Here is a 22,781-nt window from a genome sequence, read left to right as displayed (position 1 = left end):
CTCTAGCTAAAATTCTCACTATGAGCCTAGAGAAATACCTGCTACCTTGATAAATACTGACTAAGCCAGCTTTATTAAAAACAGAGTATCATACATAAAACAGAAAAACTGTTGATTGTAATTGAAGTAGCCAGAGATTTATGGAAATCCACTGCAGTTTTTTCTATGATGCTGCAAAAGCCTTTAATAAACTAGTCTGGGATTTTTTTATATGCCACATTGACCCATTTTATGAATTCATCTCCTATACCACATTTAGTCATAGTACTACTCTACATACAAGAGGCTCTTTTCATCAGTGATAAGAAATGAAAAATGCAGAGGGCCTCAAATTAGGCAAAAGTGCAACACAAGGTTGCTCTCTTTCCAGTATGCTGTTTGTTCTGACCCCATGATCAGATCATGAGAGTGATGTAGAAGGCATTCCCGTGGAGTGAAATCACTGTCAAATCAGCATGTATGTGGATGATCTGCTCTTAACTGTAATAAACCCAGAGTCATTTCTTCTGTATGTGCTATTCATAATGGAACAGTTAGAGAAATGTGGGGGTTTTAATCCTATTTTTTTAAACAGACAATTCAAAAGAACGAATTGATTCTTTTTCAGGACACAGCACAGCAATGACTCCCCTCCCTTGTGCAAAGGATTTGCCTTCCCCCAGCCTTCACACTCTAGCCAGCATAGATGCCCAGGTGCAAGGTGAAGCAGTAACTGTAATAAGTAAAATAACCTAATACTTGCCCAGAACAAGAAGGGACTGGGACTCTTTTTGGGGCAGCATAGTCATGCATGGCTCCTTGCTCAAGGAGCAGCCTTGAGGCTCAATCCAGCCCCAGGTTGTTTTTGAAGTGTAACTCTGAATGCTAGTCCATTTTACTGGTTAAATGGTCTCTGGTTAGACAGAGAGAACAATACAATTTATTAACAGGAACCCGAAGCGCTTCCCCAAATGCCTGCCAGCTCGTAGGGATTGCTTTTTCACCTGTGAAATGAAAAACAGCAGCAATACAACTTCCTACGTAACAGCTTTCAGGAGAGGAAGTGCAAAATAATGCTTGATTTTGGCCAGGCCAAATTTACCTACCTGAGCTGGAATTTAGTAACGCAATTAGGATTAGCACCTATATTATTTCAGAAGGTGCCCTGGCAACTATGAAGTAGTCAGGGGCTCAATTTTACGTCTCACCAAAAAGATATTAAGGGGAAAGCCTTTATTTAACCGTGTTCAGCATTGTAACAGGGCACTGATCCTGGGGCACACCTGCATGACCCAGCACCCTGTTTCGAGGTTTGGGCTGGCAGCTGGGTCAGGTGACCAAGAATTACATGACAGTAGCCCAGTCAATGCCTCCACAGTCAGAGGAGGAGAGACCTCCTGCTGGGGACCCAGGGTCAGAGGGTATGTCTACACTTCGAGCCGGGGGTGTAAATCTCAGCTTGAAATGACATGCTCTTGCTAGCTGCTAAAAATAAAGGATAGCCATGGCAGTGCAAGCAGCAGGAAGGGCTAGCCATCCCAAATACATGCTATGGTCTCAGTCTGGTAAGTATATGGAGCTGCTAGCTCCCCTTTCTGGTCATACTGCTATATTTACACTCTAGTTTTAGCATGTTAGCTTGATCAGAGCTAGCACGAATATGTCTCCTGAACCTGGGGATCACGCCCCCAGCTCAAAATGTAGATGTACCCAGAGAGAACCAGGGAGGGGCTCTGCCTATGAGCCAGATAGGCAAGAACGACTGAGTGCAGCAAGGGGCTAATGGAACGGTATCATCAAAGAAAGACTGTCATCTGCTATGATGGACGTGTCGGAAGCCATAAGAGGAAGAAACATTAGGAAAAGTCAGGCAGCAGGACCTGAAGTTTGGAAAGGAGCCTAGCAAGTAGCTGAACAATCTCTGATGAGTCTGGAAAAGATGAGCTTGATTTGAATTGACATTGAGTTGTCAGCTTAATAAACCAGAATCCCAAGTCAGGGAAACATATAAATGACTTGAGTCTGTGTACCATTATTTGGGAGTCCAAGAAAGGGAAAGTTAGGCTGTGGACTTGCCCAATGATAAACCGGGTAAATTGAACCTTCCACAAACATCTTACCTTAAAACACTATTTTGTAGGGTACCTACCTGATTATTTAGGGTATGCTTACACTACAATTAAATACCCGTGGCTAGCTCAGCTGACTTGGGCTCACAGGGCCTGTGCTATGGGCCTCTAAAATCGTGGTGTAGATGTTTGGGCTCAGGCTGAAGCCTAAACTCAGACACTTCACAAATGGGGAGGGTTCCAGAGCTCAGGTTCCAGCCAGAGCTCACCAGAGTTTTACAGCCCCAGAGCCAAAGATCCGTGAGTCCGAGTCAGCTGACAAGCCAGGCACGGGTGCAGACATACCCTTAGTTTCTCAGTATACTTGTACGCCATCCCAGACAATGGGCTATGGCTTCATCCTTTGAGCAGGTGAAAATTTTCCAGTTTAATTATGTACTTCTACTGTGCTGGCAACTAGTTGCATTTTCCTAGCAGTCTCAGGTGCCATAACTAAAGATACTACTCCATCCAATCTGCAGTGTCTAAAAAAGGTGAGAGGAAAACACTCCATAGCTGGCTCTCAGCCATGGCCAAGAGCCATTCATTCCCTCTGTCTACAAGGTCAGTCATTAGTCGAGTACAATGTCCCCACAGCTAGGTACATTTTTCATTCACCACTCTTGTAATCAATTTGATTTGCTGGACTTTATAAGGGCGGAGCTGTGGATTTGCCTCCCCCCCCAGCCTTCACACTCTGGCCAGTATTTTGGCGATATATCTGAAGAGCCCTCTTGACAAAAAGATAGATGGTTAACCTTTGTTTTATTATTTCTGGGAGCAGGGGAGAGAGAGTGAGTGAGCCAGAGCACATGCGTGCATGTGTGTGTAAAATCCTGGCCACACTGAAGTTAATGGAAGTTTTGCCATAGACTTTAATGGGACCAGGGTTTCACCCAAAAGAACCACATCTTGACCAGGGCTAGTTGAAAATTTTCTGAAAAAACGTTTCTATATTGGAAAAACTCATTTTGTCAAAATTGAAAATTTCCGTGGGAATAAACAGATTTCAACAAAGTTTTGTTTAGAAATTTTCAACATTATGAAAGTGCTTCATTTGATCTGTTTTTTTATTTTGACATTTTTGGAATGGAATGTTTCAATTTTTCATTCTGAAATTATTTTCCAAAAATGTATGGTATTTTACAAATTATAAAATAATTATAAACTTTTAAAAGATTATATAGGGAAAACATTTTGATATTATTGAAATGGAACATTTTGATTGACTTGAAACAAACGAACTTCAAAAATTTGTTTAATAAGAAATGTCAACATTTTTTGATATTGTTCCAATTTAGAATGAAAGCAAATTTGGAAATTTTGGAATTTCCAATAGAACCAAAATTCCAAGTTTCAACAAACTCTAATCTTGACTGAGATGAACCTCAAAGATAACCTTTGACAGAAAGCGTCGTACCACTTTGATAGATACATTGTCCCAATGGAATACTAAATAATGTGACTAAATAATATTCTCTGTACAACAAGGCCTGCAAAAGACCCACTGACCTAGATGAATACCGGGCCAGTAGTAAAAATGGTTTGAAGGTGACAAAATGTTCTGAGATTTTCCTCAAGAGCACAAAAAGAAGTGCCAGCAAAGCATTAGTACCAAAGTAAGGTCTCTAATCAGGTTCTCTTTATGCTGACCTGAAGGCACAACTTCTCTGCTGCTCTAAAGAATTGATATACTAAAGATAGCATCCTATTGAAGAAGAAATACAATAGTATAGAAAACAGTCAAATAAGAGTGGCAGCCTGAATCCCCAAGGGAAATAACAGTGAGGTCTCTGTCTTTTTCCTGGGATGGAATGGAAAGTATTGGACTGAGATCTTAATTTCCTCTCTACAATTGGAGGAAGAATCTTTCAGTATGTAATCAATTGCAAACATAGAAAAATTATGTGTGCAACAGAATAAAGACAACCATGTCAGAGAACGTTGACTTCATCAGGCAAGATCCCACTATATTTTTGAATGTTCCAGTACAGTACTACACATATATGGGGTATATCTGGTACAATAAGTGAGTAACTGGTTGGTTCAAAATGAAAAGCCCCTTCAAGGCAGTGTCTGTTGGGCTGCAGTTAAATGTGACATTTGTTTTAAAAAACAACAAAACAAGATAAAAGCATAAGTTCTGGTGTTGACTCAATTAGATGTATGACTCTGGAGACGTACAAAAATTATAGCTTCTCTACCAAAACCAAATATGGAAGTTTTCCCTTGTATAGATTTTCTGCCAGTTGTTCAAAGCAAGCTACTTTTCTCCAAGAGAACCTGCTTCAGTACAGAAAAAAAAAGCACAACCTACTGCACACACCTAGAAATCACCTATCATCTGATACTTGATCCCATATGGGGCATCATCAAACAATTACAATCCATACTTGATGAGGAACACATCCTGAAAGAAATCTTTCCCAAACCCCTTGTTCTGGCCTTCAAACACCCCCGACAACTTTGCCAAGATCATCATCAGAAACAAGCTCCCCACAGACCAGGACACACCAACTCAAAGCAGTACCAGACCCCACCAGAACAACAGATGCAAAACCTGCAGCCATATGTCCACTGGTACAATGATCTATACAACCCACAACACACCATTCAATATCCATAAGTTCTACACATGCCTAGCACAACATATAGTGTACCTCATCCAGTATATCAAATGCCCCAACACCACCTATGTGGGTGAAATTAGACAATCACTACACTTTTGCATGAACTCTCACATAAAAATGATAAAAGACAAAATCACCATTTCACCAATGGGCAAATACTTTTCACAAAATGATCACTCCATATCTGACCTTTCAGTCCTCATCCCTAAAGGAAACCTTTACAACACCTTCAAAAGATGAGCCCGGGAGCTTAAATTCATAACTCTACTAGACTCCAAAAATCATGGACTCAACAGACGCACTGGTTTTATGTCTCATTACAACAATCTATAACCCACTAAGGTCAGGTCTACACTAAAAAGTTAAGTCGACCCAGCTATGTCGTTCAGGAGTGTGAAATATCCATACCCCTGAGTGATGAAGTTAAAGAGACCTAATCTCTGGTGTAGACAGCACTAACCTCTGGTGTAAAATTCTTCCGTTGACCTAGCTACCACCTCTCAGGGAGGAGGATTAACTACAGAGATGGGAGAAGTGTGCCCCAGATATGCTGTTGTAGCGTTCTAAGTATCGATGCAGGCAAACTCTCTTTTGCCCTATGACTGTGGAGGTGTTAATTGCACACTTCATTTTGAATGGTTTCTTGCAACGTGTTAACTCCTTATGTTTAACAATCTGTTTCACCTTGTATTTAGCTGTGACACTCTGATTACCTTTCCCAGACCTGAAGAATAGCTCTGTGAAGCTTGAAAGCTTATCTTTTTCACCAACCACGTTGGTCAAGTGAAAGATATTATCTCACCCACCACATCTCTCTCATATCCTGGGACCAACATGGCTACAGCAATACTGTAAACAACATTTTGAGACCTACTAGTTAGCCAATTTAATCCATTTAATATGTGCTATGTTGATTTGAGATTGTTCTAGTTTTTTGTTAAATCAACTGTCCTGCGGTACCAAGTCAAACACCTTACCAAAATCTAAGTATATTAAATCAACCTTATTACCTTCATAACCAACTTTACAGTCTGATTTTAAAACTTATCAGGTTAGTTTGATAAGATCTATTTTCCATAGAACCATGTTGATTCACATTAATTATACTGTATAACCCTCCTTTAATTCTTTATTAATTGAGTCTCATATCAGCCGCTCCATTATCTTGCCCAGGATTTATGTCAAAATGGCAGGACTATAATTAGGGCCCTACCAAATTCACAGTCCATTTTGGTCAATTTTATGGTCATAGGATTTTAAAAATAATAAATTTCATGATTTCAGCTACTCAAATCTGAAATTTCCTGGTGTTTTAATTGTAGGGGTGTTGATCCAAAAAGGAGTTGGTGCGGGGGTGTCACAAGGTTATTATAGTGGGGGTTGTGATAATGTAACTCTTACTTCTGCGCTGCTGGTGGTGGTAGTGCTGCCTTCAGAGCTGGGCGGCTGGAGAGCAGCGGCTGCTGGCCGGGATCCCAGCTCTGAAGGCAGAGCCGCCACCAGCAGCAGTGCAGAAGTAAGGATGGCATAGTGTGGTATTGCCACTCTTACTTCTACGCTGCTGCTTGCAGAGCTGGGTGCCTGGCCAACAGCTGCTGCTCTCCGGCTGCCCAGCTCTGAAGACAGTGCAGAAGTAAGGGTGGCAATATTGCGACCCCTCTAAAATAACCTTGTGACCCCCCTGCAACTCCCTTTTGGGTTGGGATCCCCAGTTTGAGAAATGCTGGTCTCCCCTGTGGAATCTGTATAGTATAAGGTAAAAGCACACCAAAGACCAAATTTCACAGTGGGGAAGGGGAGACCACGGTCCATGACACATTTTTCATGGCCATGAATTTGGTAGGGCCCTAACTATAATTACCTGGATCATTCCATATACCTTTTTAAACATTGGCACAACGTTAGCTTTCTTACCATCTTCTGGAACTTCCCCAGTGTTCCAAGTCTTGTTGAAAATCAACATTAACAGTCTAGTGAGCTCCTCAGCCAGCTTTTTTAAAACTCTTGGATATGAGCTATCTGAACCTCCTAATTTAAAAATGTCTAACTTCAGCAGACAGACAGTAATAGCAACTACAGTTCACCATCTGTGCCTGTTCTTTGTTTAGTGTTCTCTGCAATGTCCTGTTGGTAGCTGAGACTTCCAGAGATGAATCCTACAATATTTAGTCATACTATTCGCACACAATAAATTGTTTACAAACTCAACCAATTCAAAGTTTATGTTTATACCATTGTAGGAGAATAGACTCAGGCTATGCCTACACTACCCCATGGATTGACGCTCCGGAGATCAATGCGCAAGTGTTGATTTGACGGGTCTAGTGAAGACCCGCCAAATTCACTGCAAATCGCTTTCCAGTCGACCCCGTTACTCTACCCCGAATGAGAAGAGTAAGGTCAGTTGACGGGAGAGTATCCCCTGTTGACCCAAAGCAGCGTGGACCCCACGGTAAGTCGACCTAAGCTACGTCGGCTCCAGCTACGTTATTTATGGCCTGGTCTACACTACGGGGTTAGGTTGAATTTAGCCGCGCTAGGTCGATTTAAAAATGAAAGCGCCCACACAACCAACCCCGTTCTGTCGACTTAAAGGGCTCTTAAAATCGAGTTCTGTACTTCTCCCCAGCGAGGGTAGTAGCGCTAAAATTGACCTTGCTAGGTCGAATTTGGGGTAGTGTGGACACAAATAGATGGTATTGGCCTCCGGGAGCTATCCCAGAGTGCTCCATTGTGACTGCTCTGGACAGCGCTTTGAACTCCAATGCACTAGCCAGGTACACAGGAAAAGCCCCGGGAACTTTTGAATTTCATTTCCTGTTGGTCAGCATGGCAAACTCAGCAGTACAGGTGACCATGCAGTCCCCCCAGAATCGCAAACGACCTCCAGCATGGACTGAAAGGGAGACACTGGATCCGATTGCTGTATGGGGAGAAGCATCTGTGCAGGCAGAACTCTGATCAAAAGAAGAAATGCAAATATATTTGCCAAAATATCACAGGGTATATTGGAGAGAGGCTACAACAGGGGGACACAGCAGTGCCGCATGGAAGTTAAGGAGCTGAGGCAAGCCTCCCAAAAGACAAAGGAGGCAAACAGTCACCCCAGGTCAGAGCCCCATACATGCCACTTCTATGATCAGCTGCATGCCATTCTAGGAGAGGACCCTTCCACTACCCCACCACTGTCCGTGGACACCTGCAAGGGAGGATTCTCACACAATAGGGAGGAGGATGTGCAGCAGGCAAGCGGTGAATCCATTCTCCCCAGCAGCCACGACCTTTTCATCACCCTGGAGCCAATGCCCTCCAAAGGCGGGATCCCCAACCCTGAAGCTGGAGAAGACACCTCCAGTGAGTGCACATTTGTAACTACAGTACAAGGTTTAAAAGCAACAGTGTTTGTTTGATTTGCCCTGCGGAATTGGGATACATTCGCGGACAGTACAGCTACTGGAAAAGTCTGTTCACATGTCTGGGGATGGAGCGGGAATCCTCCAGGGACATCTCCTTGAAGATTTCCTGGAGGTACTCTGAAAGTATTCTGGAATCATTGCAGCAGAAAGCATGGCAGCGAATGTTCCTGGGTTTTGGTCGCATTCAAGCAACATTTGGTCTACATCTTTCTGTGCTAGCCTCAGGAGAATGATATCATTCATGGTCACTTGGTTGAAATAGGGGAATTTTTGTAAGGGAACAGTAAAAGGACGCCGTTCATGCTGGGCTGTTTGCACTTGGCTAAAAGGGATCATCCCAGAGAATAGCCATGTGGTGGGGTGGGGGGAGGTGCGTGCTGCACATCCACCCGAAAACTGCAGCCCCTTCTTTTAAATGTGAAACCCAACCAGCATTGCTTGCTATGGGAAAGGATGGCACTGCAGTTTGAAACCATTCCCACATGTTATGTGTAAGAAGCCAATCCCACCTACCCTTTGCCTTACCGTGGCTGCATGGAAACCGAATTCCATTGCCCAGCCACGTGTGATGTGTCACTATAGAGGCAGGCGCTCAACATAAAAGGCAAAATGCGACCTTGTACCTAAAGCACATGTGCTGCCTGCTGTGAATTGCTTGATTCACTGTGAAAGATTCTCCCTTTTGTTCTCAGAAATGTATCATCTTAAGAATAAATGGACACAAATCAGATGTCAAGAATTATAACATTCATAAACCAGTCAGAGAACACTTCAATCTCTCTGGTCACGCAATTACAGACATGAAAGTTGCGATATTACAACAGAAAAACTTCAAATCCAGACTCCAGCGAGAAACTGTTGAATTGGAATTCATTTGCAAATTGGATACAATTAACTTAGGCTTGAATAGAGACTGGGAGTGGCTAAGTCATTATGCAAGGTAACCTATTTCCCCTTGTTTTTTCCTACCCCCACCCTCCCCCCTCAGACGTTCTTGTTAAACCCTGGATTTGTGCTGGAAATGGCCCACCTTGATTATCATACACATTGTAAGGAGAGTGGTCACTTTAGATAAGCTATTACCAGCAGGAGAGTGGGTTTGTGTGGGGGTGTGGGGGGGTGAGAAAACCTGGATTTGTGCTGGAAATGGCCCAACTTGATTATGATACACATTGTAAGGAGAAAGAAAAGGAGTACTTGTGGCACACGAAAGCTTATGCTCAAATAAATTGGTTAGCCTCTAAGGTGCCACAAGTACTCCTTTTCTTTTTGCGAATACAGACTAACACGGCTGTTACTCTGAAACCTGTCATTGTAAGGAGAGCGATCACTTTGGATAAGCTATTACCAGGAGGATAGTGGGGTGGGGGGAGGTATTTTTTCATGCTTTATGTGTATAAAAAGATCTTCTACACTTCCCACAGTATGCATCCGATGAAGTGAGCTGTAGCTCACGAAAGCTTATGCTCAAATAAATTGGTTAGTCTCTAAGGTGCCACAAGTACTCCTTTTCTTTTTATCATCTTAAATGTTACTCTCCCTTTTTATCTCCCCCCAGGTGCAAATGTTTCTAGGCTCCCCCTATCATCTCCGTCCCTGAGGTTATCGCAGATTAGAAGGCGAAAAAAACCACACTTGCGGTGACATGTTTTCCAAGCTCATGCAGTCCTCCCGCACTGATAGGGCAAAGCTGAATGCATGGAGGCCATCAGTGTTAGAGGCTAGGAAAGCATTAAGTGAGCGCAAAGAGCAGAGGTAGGAACACAAAGAGCAGAGGCAGGAGGCAATGCTAAGGCTAATGGGGGAGCAAACGGACATGATGAAGCATCTGGTGCAGCTGCAGGAAAACCAACAAGAGCACAGACCCCCACTGCATCCCTTGTACAACCGGCTGATCTCCTCCCCAAGTTCCATATCCTCCTCACTCAGATGCCCAAGAACAAGTGGGAGGGTGGTCGGAAATCATAGAATATCAGGGTTGGAAGGGACCTCAGGAGGGCATCGAGTCCAACCCCTGCTCAAAGCAGGACCAATCCCCAACTAAATCATCCCAGCCAAAACTTTGTCAAGCCTGACCTTAAAAACCTCAAAGGAAGGAGATTTCACCACCCCCCTAGTAACCCATTCCAGTGCTTCACCACCCTCCTAGTGAAAAAGTTTTTCCTAATATCCAACCTAAACCTCCCCCACTGCAACTTGAGACCATTACTCCTTGTTCTGTCATCAGCTACCACTGAGAACAGTCTAGATCCATCCTCTTTGGAACCCCCTTTCAGGTAATTGAAAGCAGCTATCAAATCCCCCCTCATTCTTCTCTTCCGCAGACTAAACAATCCCAGTTCCCTCAGCCTCTCCTCGTAAGTCATGTGTTCCAGTCCACCAGTCATTTTTGTTGCCCTCTGCTGCATGCTTTCCAATTTTTTCACATCCTTCTTGTAGTGTGGGGCCCAAAACTAGACGAAGGATGTGAAAAAACTGGAGGCTCCAGGCACCCAGCCACTCCACTCCAGAGGATGGCCCAAGCAACAGAATGCGGTCATTCAAACGGTTTGATTTGTAGTGTGGCTACAATATGCAATGTGGCCTTGTCCTTCTCTTCTCCTCCACCCCAGCCTACCCCACCCCACCCGGGCTATCTTGTCAGTTATCTCCCCACCCCCCTTTTTTTTAAATTAAGAAAGAAAGAATGCATGGTTTCAAAACAATAGTTACTTTATTTCAAAGCGGCGAGGGCGATTGGCTTACAGGGAATCAACAAAGGGGGCGGGTTTGCATCAAGGAGAAATACACACAACTGTCACACCGAAGCCTGGCCAGTCATGCAACTAGTTTTCAAAGCCTCTCTGATGCACATTGCGCCTTGCTGTGCTCTTCTAATCACCCTGGTGTCTGGCTGCTCAAAATTGGAAGCCAGGTGATTTGCTTCAACCTCCCACCCCACCATAAACATCTCCCCCTTATTCTCACAGATATTTTGGAGCACACAGCAAGCAACAATAACAGTGGGAATGCTGGTTGCGCTGAGGTCTGACCTAGTTAGCAAACAGCACCAGCGAGCTTTTAAACATCCAAAGGCACATTCTACCACCATTCTGCACTTGCTCAGCCTATAGTTGAACTGCTCCTTACTACTGTCCAGGCTGCCTGTGTACGGCTTCATGAGTCATGGGAGCAAGGGGTAGGCTGGGTCCCCAAGGATAACTATTGGCATTTCAACATCCCCAACGGTAATTTTCTGGTCTGGGAAGTAAGTCCCTTCTTACAGCTGCTCGAACAGCCCGGAGTTCCTAAAGATGTGAGTGTCATGCACCTTTCCCAGCCATCCCACGTTGATGTCGGTGAAACGTCCCTTGTGATCCACTGGTGCTTGCAGCACCATTGAGAAGTACCCCTTGCAGTTAACGTACTGGCTAACAAGGTGGTCCGCTCCCAAGATAGGGATATGCGTTCCATTTGCTGCAATGGGATTCCACAGTTAGGGAATCCCATTGCAGCAAAGCCATCTACTATGACCTGTACATTTTCCAGAGTCACTACCAGAACGTCAATGATTGCATTGGCTACTCGGATCAAAGCAGCACCCACAGCAGATTTGCCCACTCCAAATTGATTTCCGACTGACCGGTAGATGCAGACAGAGCTATCGCCACTCGCACAGAGCTATCGCCACTCGCTTCCCATCTGTCAGGGCAGCTCTCATCTTGGTATTCCTATGCTTCAGGGCACGGAAAAGCAACTCACAGAGTTCCAGGAAAGTAGCCTTATGTATGCAAAAGTTTTGCAGCCACTGGGAATCATCTCATACCTGCAACACTATGCAGTCCCACCAGTCTGTGCTTGTTTGCCGGGCCCAGAATCGGCATTCCACTGTATCAACCAGCCCCACTGCCACGATAATGTCCCAATTGTCACAGCCCAAGCCACATGAAGTCTGTGTCCATGTCCTCATCAAAATCATCCTTGTGCTGGCGTCTCTTAGCCCGGTTCTGCATATACTCCAGGATAATGGGCAAGGTGTCCACAATGCTCACAACAGCAGCGGGCTCCATGCTTGCTGTGGTATGGTATCTGCAGGAGAGCAGAGTTGCAGCGGAAGCGGTGGATGACGACGGATGCTATGAGAATAGATATTTATACAGAACGACAAGAGGACCTGCTAGGTGGATTCATGGCACCAGGATAACAGAGTTGCAGCGGAAGCAGTGGATGATGACGGTTAGCAGTCGTACTGCACCATCTGCTGACAGCAGCACCCAGGACACAACAGCAGCAGTGATGGTGAGCTGACCTGAGTGGGCTCCATGATTGCCGTGGTATGGCGTCTGCACGGAAAAAAGGCGCAAAGCAATTGTCTGCCATTGCTTTCACGAGGGGAAGGGCGACTGACAACATGTACCCAAAACCACCCACGACAATGTTTTTGCCCCATCAGACACTGGGAGCTTAACCCAGAATTCCAATGGGCGGCAGAGATTGCGGGAACTGTGGGATAGCTACCGACAGTGCACCGCTCTGTAAGTCGACACTAGCCACTGTAGTCAGGACGCACTCTGCCAACTTAATGTGCTTAGTGTGGACATACACAATCAACTGTATAAAATCCATTTCTAAAAATCGACTTCTATAAAATCGACCTAATTAGACATACCCTACGTAGCTGCAGTTGCGTAGCTTAGGTCGACTTACCAAAGTAGTATAGAGAGAGCCCCAGACTCAGGAAGCAGAATAACCAACTGCAGTAGAGGTTAAAATATTCAGATAAGGTACTGCCAGAGATTGGGGAACATATTGATAAATAGAAAAGCAACAAGTCACTAGGCCTAGTTGGCCTCAAGAGTTCTGAAGGAACTTGAGAATGAGGTAGCTGAGCAGCTAACAAAAATCCACAACGTCATTAAAATCAGCCAATATACTGATGGATTGGAGAGTAGCAAATGTTGCACTTATATTTAAAAAAGTGCATAGGGATTGAGCTGGGGCATTATTGGGCAGTAAGACTTGTATACCTGGGAAATTGGTTTAAATAATAATTATAAAACACTAAGGTAAAGAAGAACTGGTTGACATACTTTTATCTGAATTTTCAAAGGCTTTGACAAAGATCTTTACAAGTAGTTAGTTTCTTTAGTAAATAAATAACCAGAAATAAGAAGCACTGTAGTGTCATGGAGCAGAATTTGGCTAAGAGACAGAAAGAAACATTAAGAATGAATGGTCATTTTTAATAATGACAAAACTTTAGCAATTGCATGATATGAGGTTCTATACCAGGGCTGATACTGTTTAATATGTTTGTTAATTATGTACAAAAAAACCTACTTTAAAATAACTTTATATAGGTTACAACGTCAAACACTCAAAAGTTAGAAAATGCCAGAACAAGGTATCAGGCAACTGGGAGGGGTTTTTTGGAGGGACTTAGGAACCTGGACCGGGGGGGGGGGGGAGAGAGAGAGAGAGAGAGCGAGCACGCGCGCGCGAGCACCAGAGATGGAGCCCAACACAGCTTGGCTAGCCCACCAGGCTAGCCCATCAGGGCACTGGTTTGACCAGGGTAGACTTCAGCTTAACTTCTGCATCTCTGTGTTAACCTAAGGACTGTAAGATTCTGTACGCCAGGTGACTAATAAATGGTACCTTGTTTTAGAAAGGCAGCCTGTGTCACTGTGAATGCTCACTGAGAGCACGCTGAGGGGCACAGTGCAAACCTCCTGCAGGAGTTTAGCATGGCTGAATTTGCTGCAGGGAGCCATAGAGAGAGACAGGGAACACAGGGTACACAAAACTGGCTCAGTTTTGGAGTCTTGAAGGCCAGAGGCCTGCTGTGTGGAACCGTGTGGGTCCTTGGGCCCCAGCACACTAACGGATTCACTCCAGGCAGACTGCGACTCCATGACACACCACATATATTGTAAAATTGCTTTGACAAGATGAGGGTCAAGCTCATATAAGCTTGGCCTAAGCAGTATGTAGCAAACAGCACCCAACTACTAAAGCTAAGCTCTAAGCTCCTTGCTTTCTGCAAAACACTGATATTCAGCTGCAATAAAATTCAAACACGGAGGTTTTTTATTGTATTAAGTATGAGAATAAATAATAAAATCAGTACACGAATTTTTGTATTATTTATTTCAATAGTAAATTCAATATAAAATTGAGCTCTGTTTTTCAATTGATTTTATGCTACCCATAAAGGTTCAGTTTTCAGTATGCCACTGAATATTATACTGACAATGCATACTCTATACTATCTTTCATCCAAAGATCTCAAAATGCTTCACAAACATTAATGAAAATAACAAGAAAGTATTATACTCCCAGTTTCACAACTAGGGACACTGAGGGTCAAGGTCATACAGGATGTCTGTGGCAAAGCTGGACAGAGAACCCAAATCTTCAGATTCCCTTGAACTATATTTTGCTACAAAATCATCTGTGCTGTTAAATTTTTCTTACAGAATTTTCCATCAATTCTACATAACTGATAAAGGTTAAGTGTGAAATCTTGGCCTCCAAAAAAGTTAATGGCAATAATCCCACTGATTTCAATGGGGCCAGAATTTCATAGTCAAAGTGCACATAAAACTGATCGTTTAACATGATTATGTCTATTTTGATGTCTCCCAAATATGAAATAAACAATCTAAGTCTGCTACTAAAGATTGATTCATAATCTCTCCCAGGTGAGTCTTTTATATGCAATTCCACTGGTTGGCAAGAATCTCTCAAGTACTGTATATTGATGCACTGGCGCACTTAGCAATACTAATTTCAAGTTTCAGTACTAGACTTCTAACAACACGAGAAAGCCATTATGCTCAAGGGTTTCTGAGAGACCTGTAACATCTTAAAGGTTAAGTAGAATATATAAGAGTTATTCTGAGTCTTGGTTGGAAAGGATGAACTTGCAGGACAGAGGTTCTGAAATCATATGAGAAATCAAGACTGTTCTCCCTGCTCCAAGACAACATGCCCAGAATCAGAAACTCTAAATGGAGACATGCTGTAATGTGGAATGTGTGAAAATGATGTAGGGAACCGAGGAATATGAAGATAGTACTGTTGGAGTTAAATGTTCCAGTCCTAACATACGCCTCATTTTGAGGCAGTTAATGATGTACTTTGTTCAAGGTACGGAAGATTTTTTTTTTAAAAGGGAAATGACAAAATTGAGATCCTTACAAAAGTTGCCGACAAAAATGTATGCGAATTTATGTCAGCTCTTACAGACACACTGAGACATAAATAATATTAAAATTCAACCTTTGCTTTCAAGGAGGAACTCTTAAAACACTACCACACACTGACATAAAGTGAACTTCGGTAATCACATTACTACTTCCTTTGTATCCTTCTCCAACACTCATCTTGATGCCTTCATATGTCTAGAATGTCCTCCGGGCGCTGGTGCACCAACCATCTACCTTCTTCCTCTTTCAAATACCTCCCTCAAACTACACCTCTTCCATGGAGCCAAGGCTTGAAAAATTTACCCAAGCCCAAGAAGTAATACCGTCTAACCTCAAGCCCATAACATATTTGCTATATGTGCTCCTCACAATCTGTAAAACCTTTACCTCAACAAAATAGTTAGTGGTTCTGACCTGCCTCCTTGCTTTTTGCTCCTTTCCTTCTGTCCTGCTTCCTCCTTTTCTACAGAAAACCTCATATCTTCCACTTTTCCATGTCCAGGACTTATTCCTAGCTCCTTATATCTTCAGCAGCTGCTGCTCACATGCTTGTCCAAAAATTCCCACTTGCCCTGTAAGCAAGCAGGTTTTCTCAAAGCCTGCATAAAGCTCATCAATGTTAGCTTGCCACCTAATAAATGCAAACGTCACTACTGTCTGAGGAATCTCTCTCATGGTCATTAAGTGCTTTGTGTGTCTTAACCACTGTCTGTCTCCAGCACGTGAAGTCCCCAGAGCCGGGATGGTGTCTTCCTGTATGTGTTCTGTACAGCATTGACTGCATGGCACACAACAAATAATTTATTAATTACCTTTCTGTTCAGAGCCACACCATCTTCACAGTCCAATACAGCACAATCTACATTTAGAGATGCAATTTTTTGTATCTTCCTTTCATCGTCTGCAGGTACATATAGCACAGCTCTCCTAGGTACATACTTGTGAGAAGACTTGGAGTGATAACCAAGTTTAGGAACACCAGCTGACAGTGAGGAGCTTGTCCTGTAAAAAAGGGAATTGAAGTTACATTCCTGATTATAATTTTTAAAAATATTTTAATGTGGGGTTTGGGTTTTTTTGTTTATTTTTTTTAAAAGAGGACATTCCTACTGAGGAACCTCTCAACTATTGAAACCAGAATCTATGTCACAAGAAATCTATCTTTCAATGAAATAGATTAAAAAAAAAAACTACGTTGAAAGAACATTAAGGCTGCCAAGTCCAACACTCAAAAGTTAGGAAATGCCAGAGTTAAGGTTACTCCAGCCTGCCAGCTTTGCTCCATCCTTTAGTGAGTCCGGACCCAGACTGTCTTCTTCTATTCCCATCTCCCTCTGCTTCCCACTCTTAGTCTGTCCCGGTTCTCCACATCCCTATGCCCCACAGAATGCACCCTTGAGTCTGCCCCTATTCCAACAAATCAGGCTGATTCCTCCTTCTCCTCCATATTGCCTGGGTGCCAGCAGTGGGAGCAGTGAGAGCACAACGGTAATCAAATCAAATCAATAAATAATGGAGACAGTCTCTCTACTCCCAGTTGTGGTCCCTGATGGAAATGCAGGAAAAGCCCTGCTCAGCCACTGCAGCTCAGGATGGAGCATGCTCAGTCCAGTTAGCACATAAGATCTGTGGGAGCATGGTCACACACTGCAGATGGAATCTTCAGAGTACAACGCTGCTAGCCTCCAACAAACATCTACTGAGTGTGTGCAAGCTGCAATTTTCAAAGGCTTAAGACTTGGCAAACTTGAGTGGATTTTCACGGGGACACCACAAGGAACATCTATGACACTAGCATGATGGTTCTCAAGCTTCTTTGATCGGGCCCCACTTCTTTGTGTCTGTAATCATTTACGCCAGGGATCTCAAACTCAAATCACCAGGAGGGCCATATGAGGACTAGTACATTGGCCCGAGGGCCGCATCACTGACACCCTCTGCCCTGGCCCCACCCCCACTGCTTCCATGAGGCCCCACCCCTTCCCTGCCTCTTCCCACCCCAACCCCGCCCCCTCCCTGCCCCTATTCCAACTCCTTCCCCAAATCCCTGCCTCTTCTCCGCCTCCTCCCCTGAGGACACGGCTCCCCACTCCTCCCACTTCCCTCTTGGAAAGTGCTAAGCGCCTGGAGGTAGGCAGAGGAGCAGGGACGTGGTGCGCTGGCGGGAGGGGAGCTTGGCGGACAGCAGAAAATAACTCCGGGAGTGCATGTGGGGGGGCACAGGGAGCTTGGTGGGCTGCAGGAAATAACCCTGCGGGCCGCATGTGGCCCGCGGGCCATGTGTTTGAGACCCCTGGTTTACACCCACCCCCGCAAATACATATACTACCATCCAGCTGAGCGGAGAGCAGTGGCTGCTGGCTGGGTGCCGAGCTCTGAAGGTAGTGCTGTGTCAGCAGCACCACAAAAGAAAGGGTGGCAATGTGAAAAAGTGATAGTCACACATTTTTTAACATGGGCAAAACACATTTTCCCCTTAACATTGTTCTCGGAAATAGCTGAACCATTTTAGCTAAAACTTTCCAAATTAATTAACCTGAGGAGGACATCTGCATGGGAAAAACAAAATCAGCCTCAACAGTTACAGTTTGGTGAAAACTGGGATTTATGCTGGAAAGTTTTAGACAACCTTAATGACTGGACATGCTGCCAGTCACCTATAATAAAAAAAACCTTAAACTATAAGCACACAACTCTCTCTTTAAACATAAATTTTAGAGAGACTGAAAGCAAAAAAGTATATATTATGTAATATAAATAGCCGCTGGCCACTCTGCAAGTAGTGTAACAAGAATTCCTGACCATCGTGGACCCGAGTTTTGTGTTTCTTGCAACTATATTAGCCAAAACATGACTAGATGAGTGATTGTTCTAGAACATAGTTTAATAAAATTGTCTCAGACAAAAAAGCCCCAAACATGTCCATACTGGTCAGGAAAACAACGCTAACAAAAACAGTGTTTAAACATGGTATCAACGCTATGTAAACAGGGCTTCACTCATCAGAACAAACATTCCAGTTCTCTCTATCAAAGAGCTAGTGCATGTATTTGTCTAAACACTGCTTCAAAACAGATTTTATTTTTTTGAAAGGGTGTATATACTGCTTGTATAAAATGTGCCTGTTTTTATTAGAAGGAGGAAATCTCTGGAGCTGGGATCTTTCTCATTAGATTGAACACCTCAATCGTGCTCCATTTTACCCATGTGGCCAGGCAGGCAGGCGGCTGACTTTCTTATACCTACAATGGGATTTGCATTTGCAAGCTTGAGGAAAAAAATATTTGGGTTTGTGTTGTTGGCCTTCTATAAATGATGGCTTTATTAAGATGAAATAATTTATAATGGCGGTGAGTAAGAACTTCGCTCTTTCTTTTAAAGAAAAAACTATGAATAATGAGGCAAGAAGATTAGTTCTCTAGTCTTGCTTTGGTTATAAGATTTTGGGGAGGGGGAACTTCATGCTTACTAGGACTCACTGAAAAAATGTCACCAGTCATTGCCTGTTTCTAGCTGTTAAGCTGTATTTGAATACAGTTAAAATATATTAAATGTTTTCCTGCATGGCATTCCATACATACATCAATCAATATTTCTGTTCTGTATCTGATGAAAAAATAGTGAGAGTAATTAACCACTGGAACTGTTACAAAGGATCATGGTGGATTCTCCATTACTGACAATTTAAAAATCAAGATTGGATGTTTTTCTAAAATATATTCTCTTGGAATTACTTTGGGGAAGTTCTATGGCCTGTGTTATACTGGAGGTAGAGTATATGATCACAATGGCCACTTCTGGCCTTGGAATCTACGAATTTATGAAATAAAAGAAAAATTCAAATAGAGTGAGACAAAGAGAGAGAGAACCACAGGTGACAGTTGCTAATCATGTCACCTAATAGATGATTCTCAGATACCATAGTGATGGGCATGGCATAAGAACCTGAATAGGACAGAATAAAAAGTATTACTCCTCTGTGTAAGCAATTGCTGTAGTTTCCACAATGATGTTAGGTAATTGTGAAGCGAAGGAAAGATGAATGAGAGGGAGTCCTCCAGGAGACATATTAGACCTCTAGCAAGATGTGATCCATGCTTTGAAAAAGTTTGAGAAACCATGTAAAATATGACAGGTTTCAGAGTAGCAGCCATGTTAGTCTGTATTCGCAAAAAGAAAAGGAGTACTTTAGAGACTAACAAATTTATTTGAGCATAAGCTTTCATGAGCTGTCAGTCTCTAAGGTGCCACAAGTACTCCTTTTCTTCATGTAAAATATGTGGCCTGTACAGAACACATGACATAATGTGGAATAAAGGTTTTAATGGCATTCCTTTGGGATGACCTCCATAATTAACTTCATGCCATTTCTGCCACATCACACAAGTATGAATTATCATACACATATACAGCATGTAAGAATAACGTGAAGTCATCCACATTTAATGCAGAATACATAATCTACACATGAATGTCATTGATACATATACTTTTATATGTCCATTAACCTAATATCTTCCATATTGTTACTTTCTGATCACACCAAAGCACTAATGTGCCGAAACAGTTTGCTTCAAATTATATATGACCAAACCTTCCAAATGCTTGAAAATGAATACAATCAATTTCAAGTACGACAATGGCAGGGAGATGCAATACTTCCAATGAACAATTAAGTCCCTGTCAAGAACTGATTTCTTCACCTCAAGGTTGTTATATTCAAAATTAAAAATAGATTTAATAAAAAAAAGTGCTAAGAAAGATCTGCTGGGGTTTTAACTCTATGGACCAACCTGAAAATTACAACTATACTATGACCTCCCTTGCCAGTTATGTAAGTGTCCTTGGTGGACCCGCTTTGGTAGCATGGAAGAAACTGCTGCTGTTCTATTGACTGGTAATACTAAATGGGGCCTAATCAACAGGGCAGTTTTGCTGATAAATAAAAATTATGCATTATTTATTAGAAGTGCCAGTGCTATCCTTATTAATAAATCTTCTTCATCTATGACTGTAACTGCTTCAAGACACATGCAGTGGGGATCTTGATACTCGGGACCTACACGACGTACTACTGAGATTCATACCCCTCTGCCAATTTTTTTGTTTAACGGCTAATGTTCCTTGTCTTATGGTGAAGTGCTAATGATAATGGAAATTGTGACAACTAGCGTGGCTGGGGGTAGTTAATTTAATTTAATTCCACTTTTGTGCACTATATTCGGGAGGGGGGAGGAGGAGGAGACGTTTCTTTTAAATGAAGATTGGAGAGAGTCTTTTTCAGTGTGACACAGAGGTCAGTGAAGAAGTCTGCAGTCCTTCACTAAACATATATGAGGAAACAAAGCAATTAGTTTCTATTCTCTTTCTCTGATGGCTTCCACCTGTAGCTCTCAAAGACACAAAGAAGTCAAGTTTCAGAGTAGCAGCCGTATTAGTCTGTATTCACAAAAAGAAAAGGAGGACTTGTGGCACCTTAGAGACTATCAAATTTATTTGAGTTTAAGCTTTTGTGCGCTACAGCTCACTTCATCAGATGCATTCAGTGGAAAATACAGTGGGGAGATTTATATACATAGAACATGAAACAATGGGTGTTACCATACACACTGTAACGAGAGTGATCACTTAAGGTGATCTATTACCAGAACTCGGTTTCTTAATAGCTAACTCTAATAGTACAGACAAGTAGCCTCTGAAGCATCCTTGATGACTGTCTATTACTAATTGTCTAACCTAGAGTAATTTGATAGATGTGAATAAAACCATAATCCCAGAGCACGCCAAGATGAGATGTATCACCTGTAAAACATGTTACATAAGACTTCTTGCTAGCTGTAATTAAACTGAAAGCTACAGGACCAACCAGCTTCCCTTTACATCTGCAGACACTGTCTGTTATTCAGCATTGATTCTCTGAATCCAACACACAATGATATAGCTTCTGAAAGGAAAAACTGTCATGACCTTCAGTCCAGATTTAGAAATCATGAGTCAGCTGTCACCACTTACGAGTGTAAACTTTCATTTAGACAGTTCAGCAGTGTGACTCCACTAAAGGAATATCTGAATCTAAAGAAGCAGTGAAGTTGATCCATTAAAATATCATCAGCTCATAGGTTTAAGACTAAGAATAATATTAACCAGGGACCACTGGAAATTTCCCTTAAACTCCTCAACCTTGGAACCCCATTGGCTCTGTATGTGTTTCTTAGAACTCTTACTATTACAGATATACGGTCAATTTGTCAAGTTGTTTAGGCTTAGTAAATCTAAAACAAAATCATCCATTTTTTCTTTTAAAAGCTGTTGCAGGAAAATGGTCTCACTTGACAAGCATAATTACAGATTCTTTTTCCTATTTTCTTTTAAAAAGATAACATGGCCAAAATGTAAAATAAGAGCTTGTTACAAATATATTTAGGCATGACTACAATAAGCATTTTCACACTATTCTTTCTGATGTACAGTGCATAGGTTTGGGATTTTTCCTCTCCAGTAAATTCCTCTTCTGCGTAATCACAGATTCATTTTATGCTACCTAAAAAGATGGTGAAATTTTGAGGAATAACAGGACACCCTTCATTAGGGGATCTACCTATGGATTTCTTTAAAAGAGACAATGGCAAGAGTTAGACCCAGAACATTACATATATTAACATTTTGGTGTTCTATTAACATAGTCTCACTTATCTCCATTTTTGTTGGTGTTTTGAATTAACATAAATCTCTTTAACTGTGAATAATAATAATATTTATCATAATAAAATCTGAGTCCTATTGTTAGCACCAAGAAAATTGCTTCACATGTGTCTCTTTGAATGGGTAGATATTTTCTTAATTATGTAAAACTATGTGTGACTGAGCTTAAACCAAACAAATGAACATACTCCAAGAGGAGGTTGGCTAACGAACTGCTATTTCTTTTAAGTATATAAAAATGAGTAATAGAATATTAGGTATTAGCCATTTAATTGTTTTGCTGCATGCTGTATTCATTCATATCGTATAGTTTTGCAGCATGTTGGTATTCAATGAGGTCTTGGAATTGTATCTAGGTTTTCTTAAGATTTGTAGCACTATACATATCTCTTTTCCAAATATTAAATAAAAAAAAATGGCCAAGTGAAAAGCACCCATATTCACTCTACATAATTTCACCTCAACAAAAATATTTCATTCTTCTGAACAAGGGAAACAAATCTTTTCTGTTTATTGAAAGATGCTGCACTGTATAACGTCACTGAAATTAGTTTCAGAGTAGCAGCCGTGTTAGTCTGAATTCGCAAAAAGAAAAGGAGTACTTGTGGCATCTGTAGCTCACAAAAGCTTATGCTCAAATACATTTGTTAGTCTCTAAGGTGCCACTAGTACTCCTTTTCTTTCTACTGAAATTAGTGAGTTTAAAAGAGGATATAAAATCTCCCGGAAACATACTGTAGTATGTTTCCAGGTGCT

General features: G+C 42.2%; 1 protein-coding gene and 1 long non-coding RNA gene across 3 annotated transcripts in view; one reads left to right on the top strand and one right to left on the bottom strand.

Annotated features, from left to right (window-relative positions):
• CLYBL (citramalyl-CoA lyase) overlaps nucleotides 1–22,781 on the bottom strand; it is a 231,064-nt gene that overhangs the window by 90,381 nt on the left and 117,902 nt on the right. For both annotated transcript variants that reach the window (XM_078853426.1, XM_078853428.1), the window contains exon 3: nucleotides 16,136–16,325. In XM_078853426.1, coding sequence (XP_078709552.1) covers nucleotides 16,136–16,325 — 190 coding nt within the window. The remainder of the gene's footprint in view (nucleotides 1–16,135; nucleotides 16,326–22,781) is intronic.
• LOC140913033 (uncharacterized) overlaps nucleotides 1–22,781 on the top strand; it is a 105,983-nt gene that overhangs the window by 72,244 nt on the left and 10,958 nt on the right. The gene's annotated exons all lie outside the window — the stretch shown is intronic.

This window comes from Lepidochelys kempii, chromosome 1 (genome assembly GCF_965140285.1).
Source record: "Lepidochelys kempii isolate rLepKem1 chromosome 1, rLepKem1.hap1, whole genome shotgun sequence".
NCBI classification, from domain to species: domain Eukaryota; kingdom Metazoa; phylum Chordata; order Testudines; family Cheloniidae; genus Lepidochelys; species Lepidochelys kempii.
The sequence above is the reverse complement of the archived record's forward strand: the minus strand, read 5'-3'. Positions and strand labels throughout refer to the sequence as shown.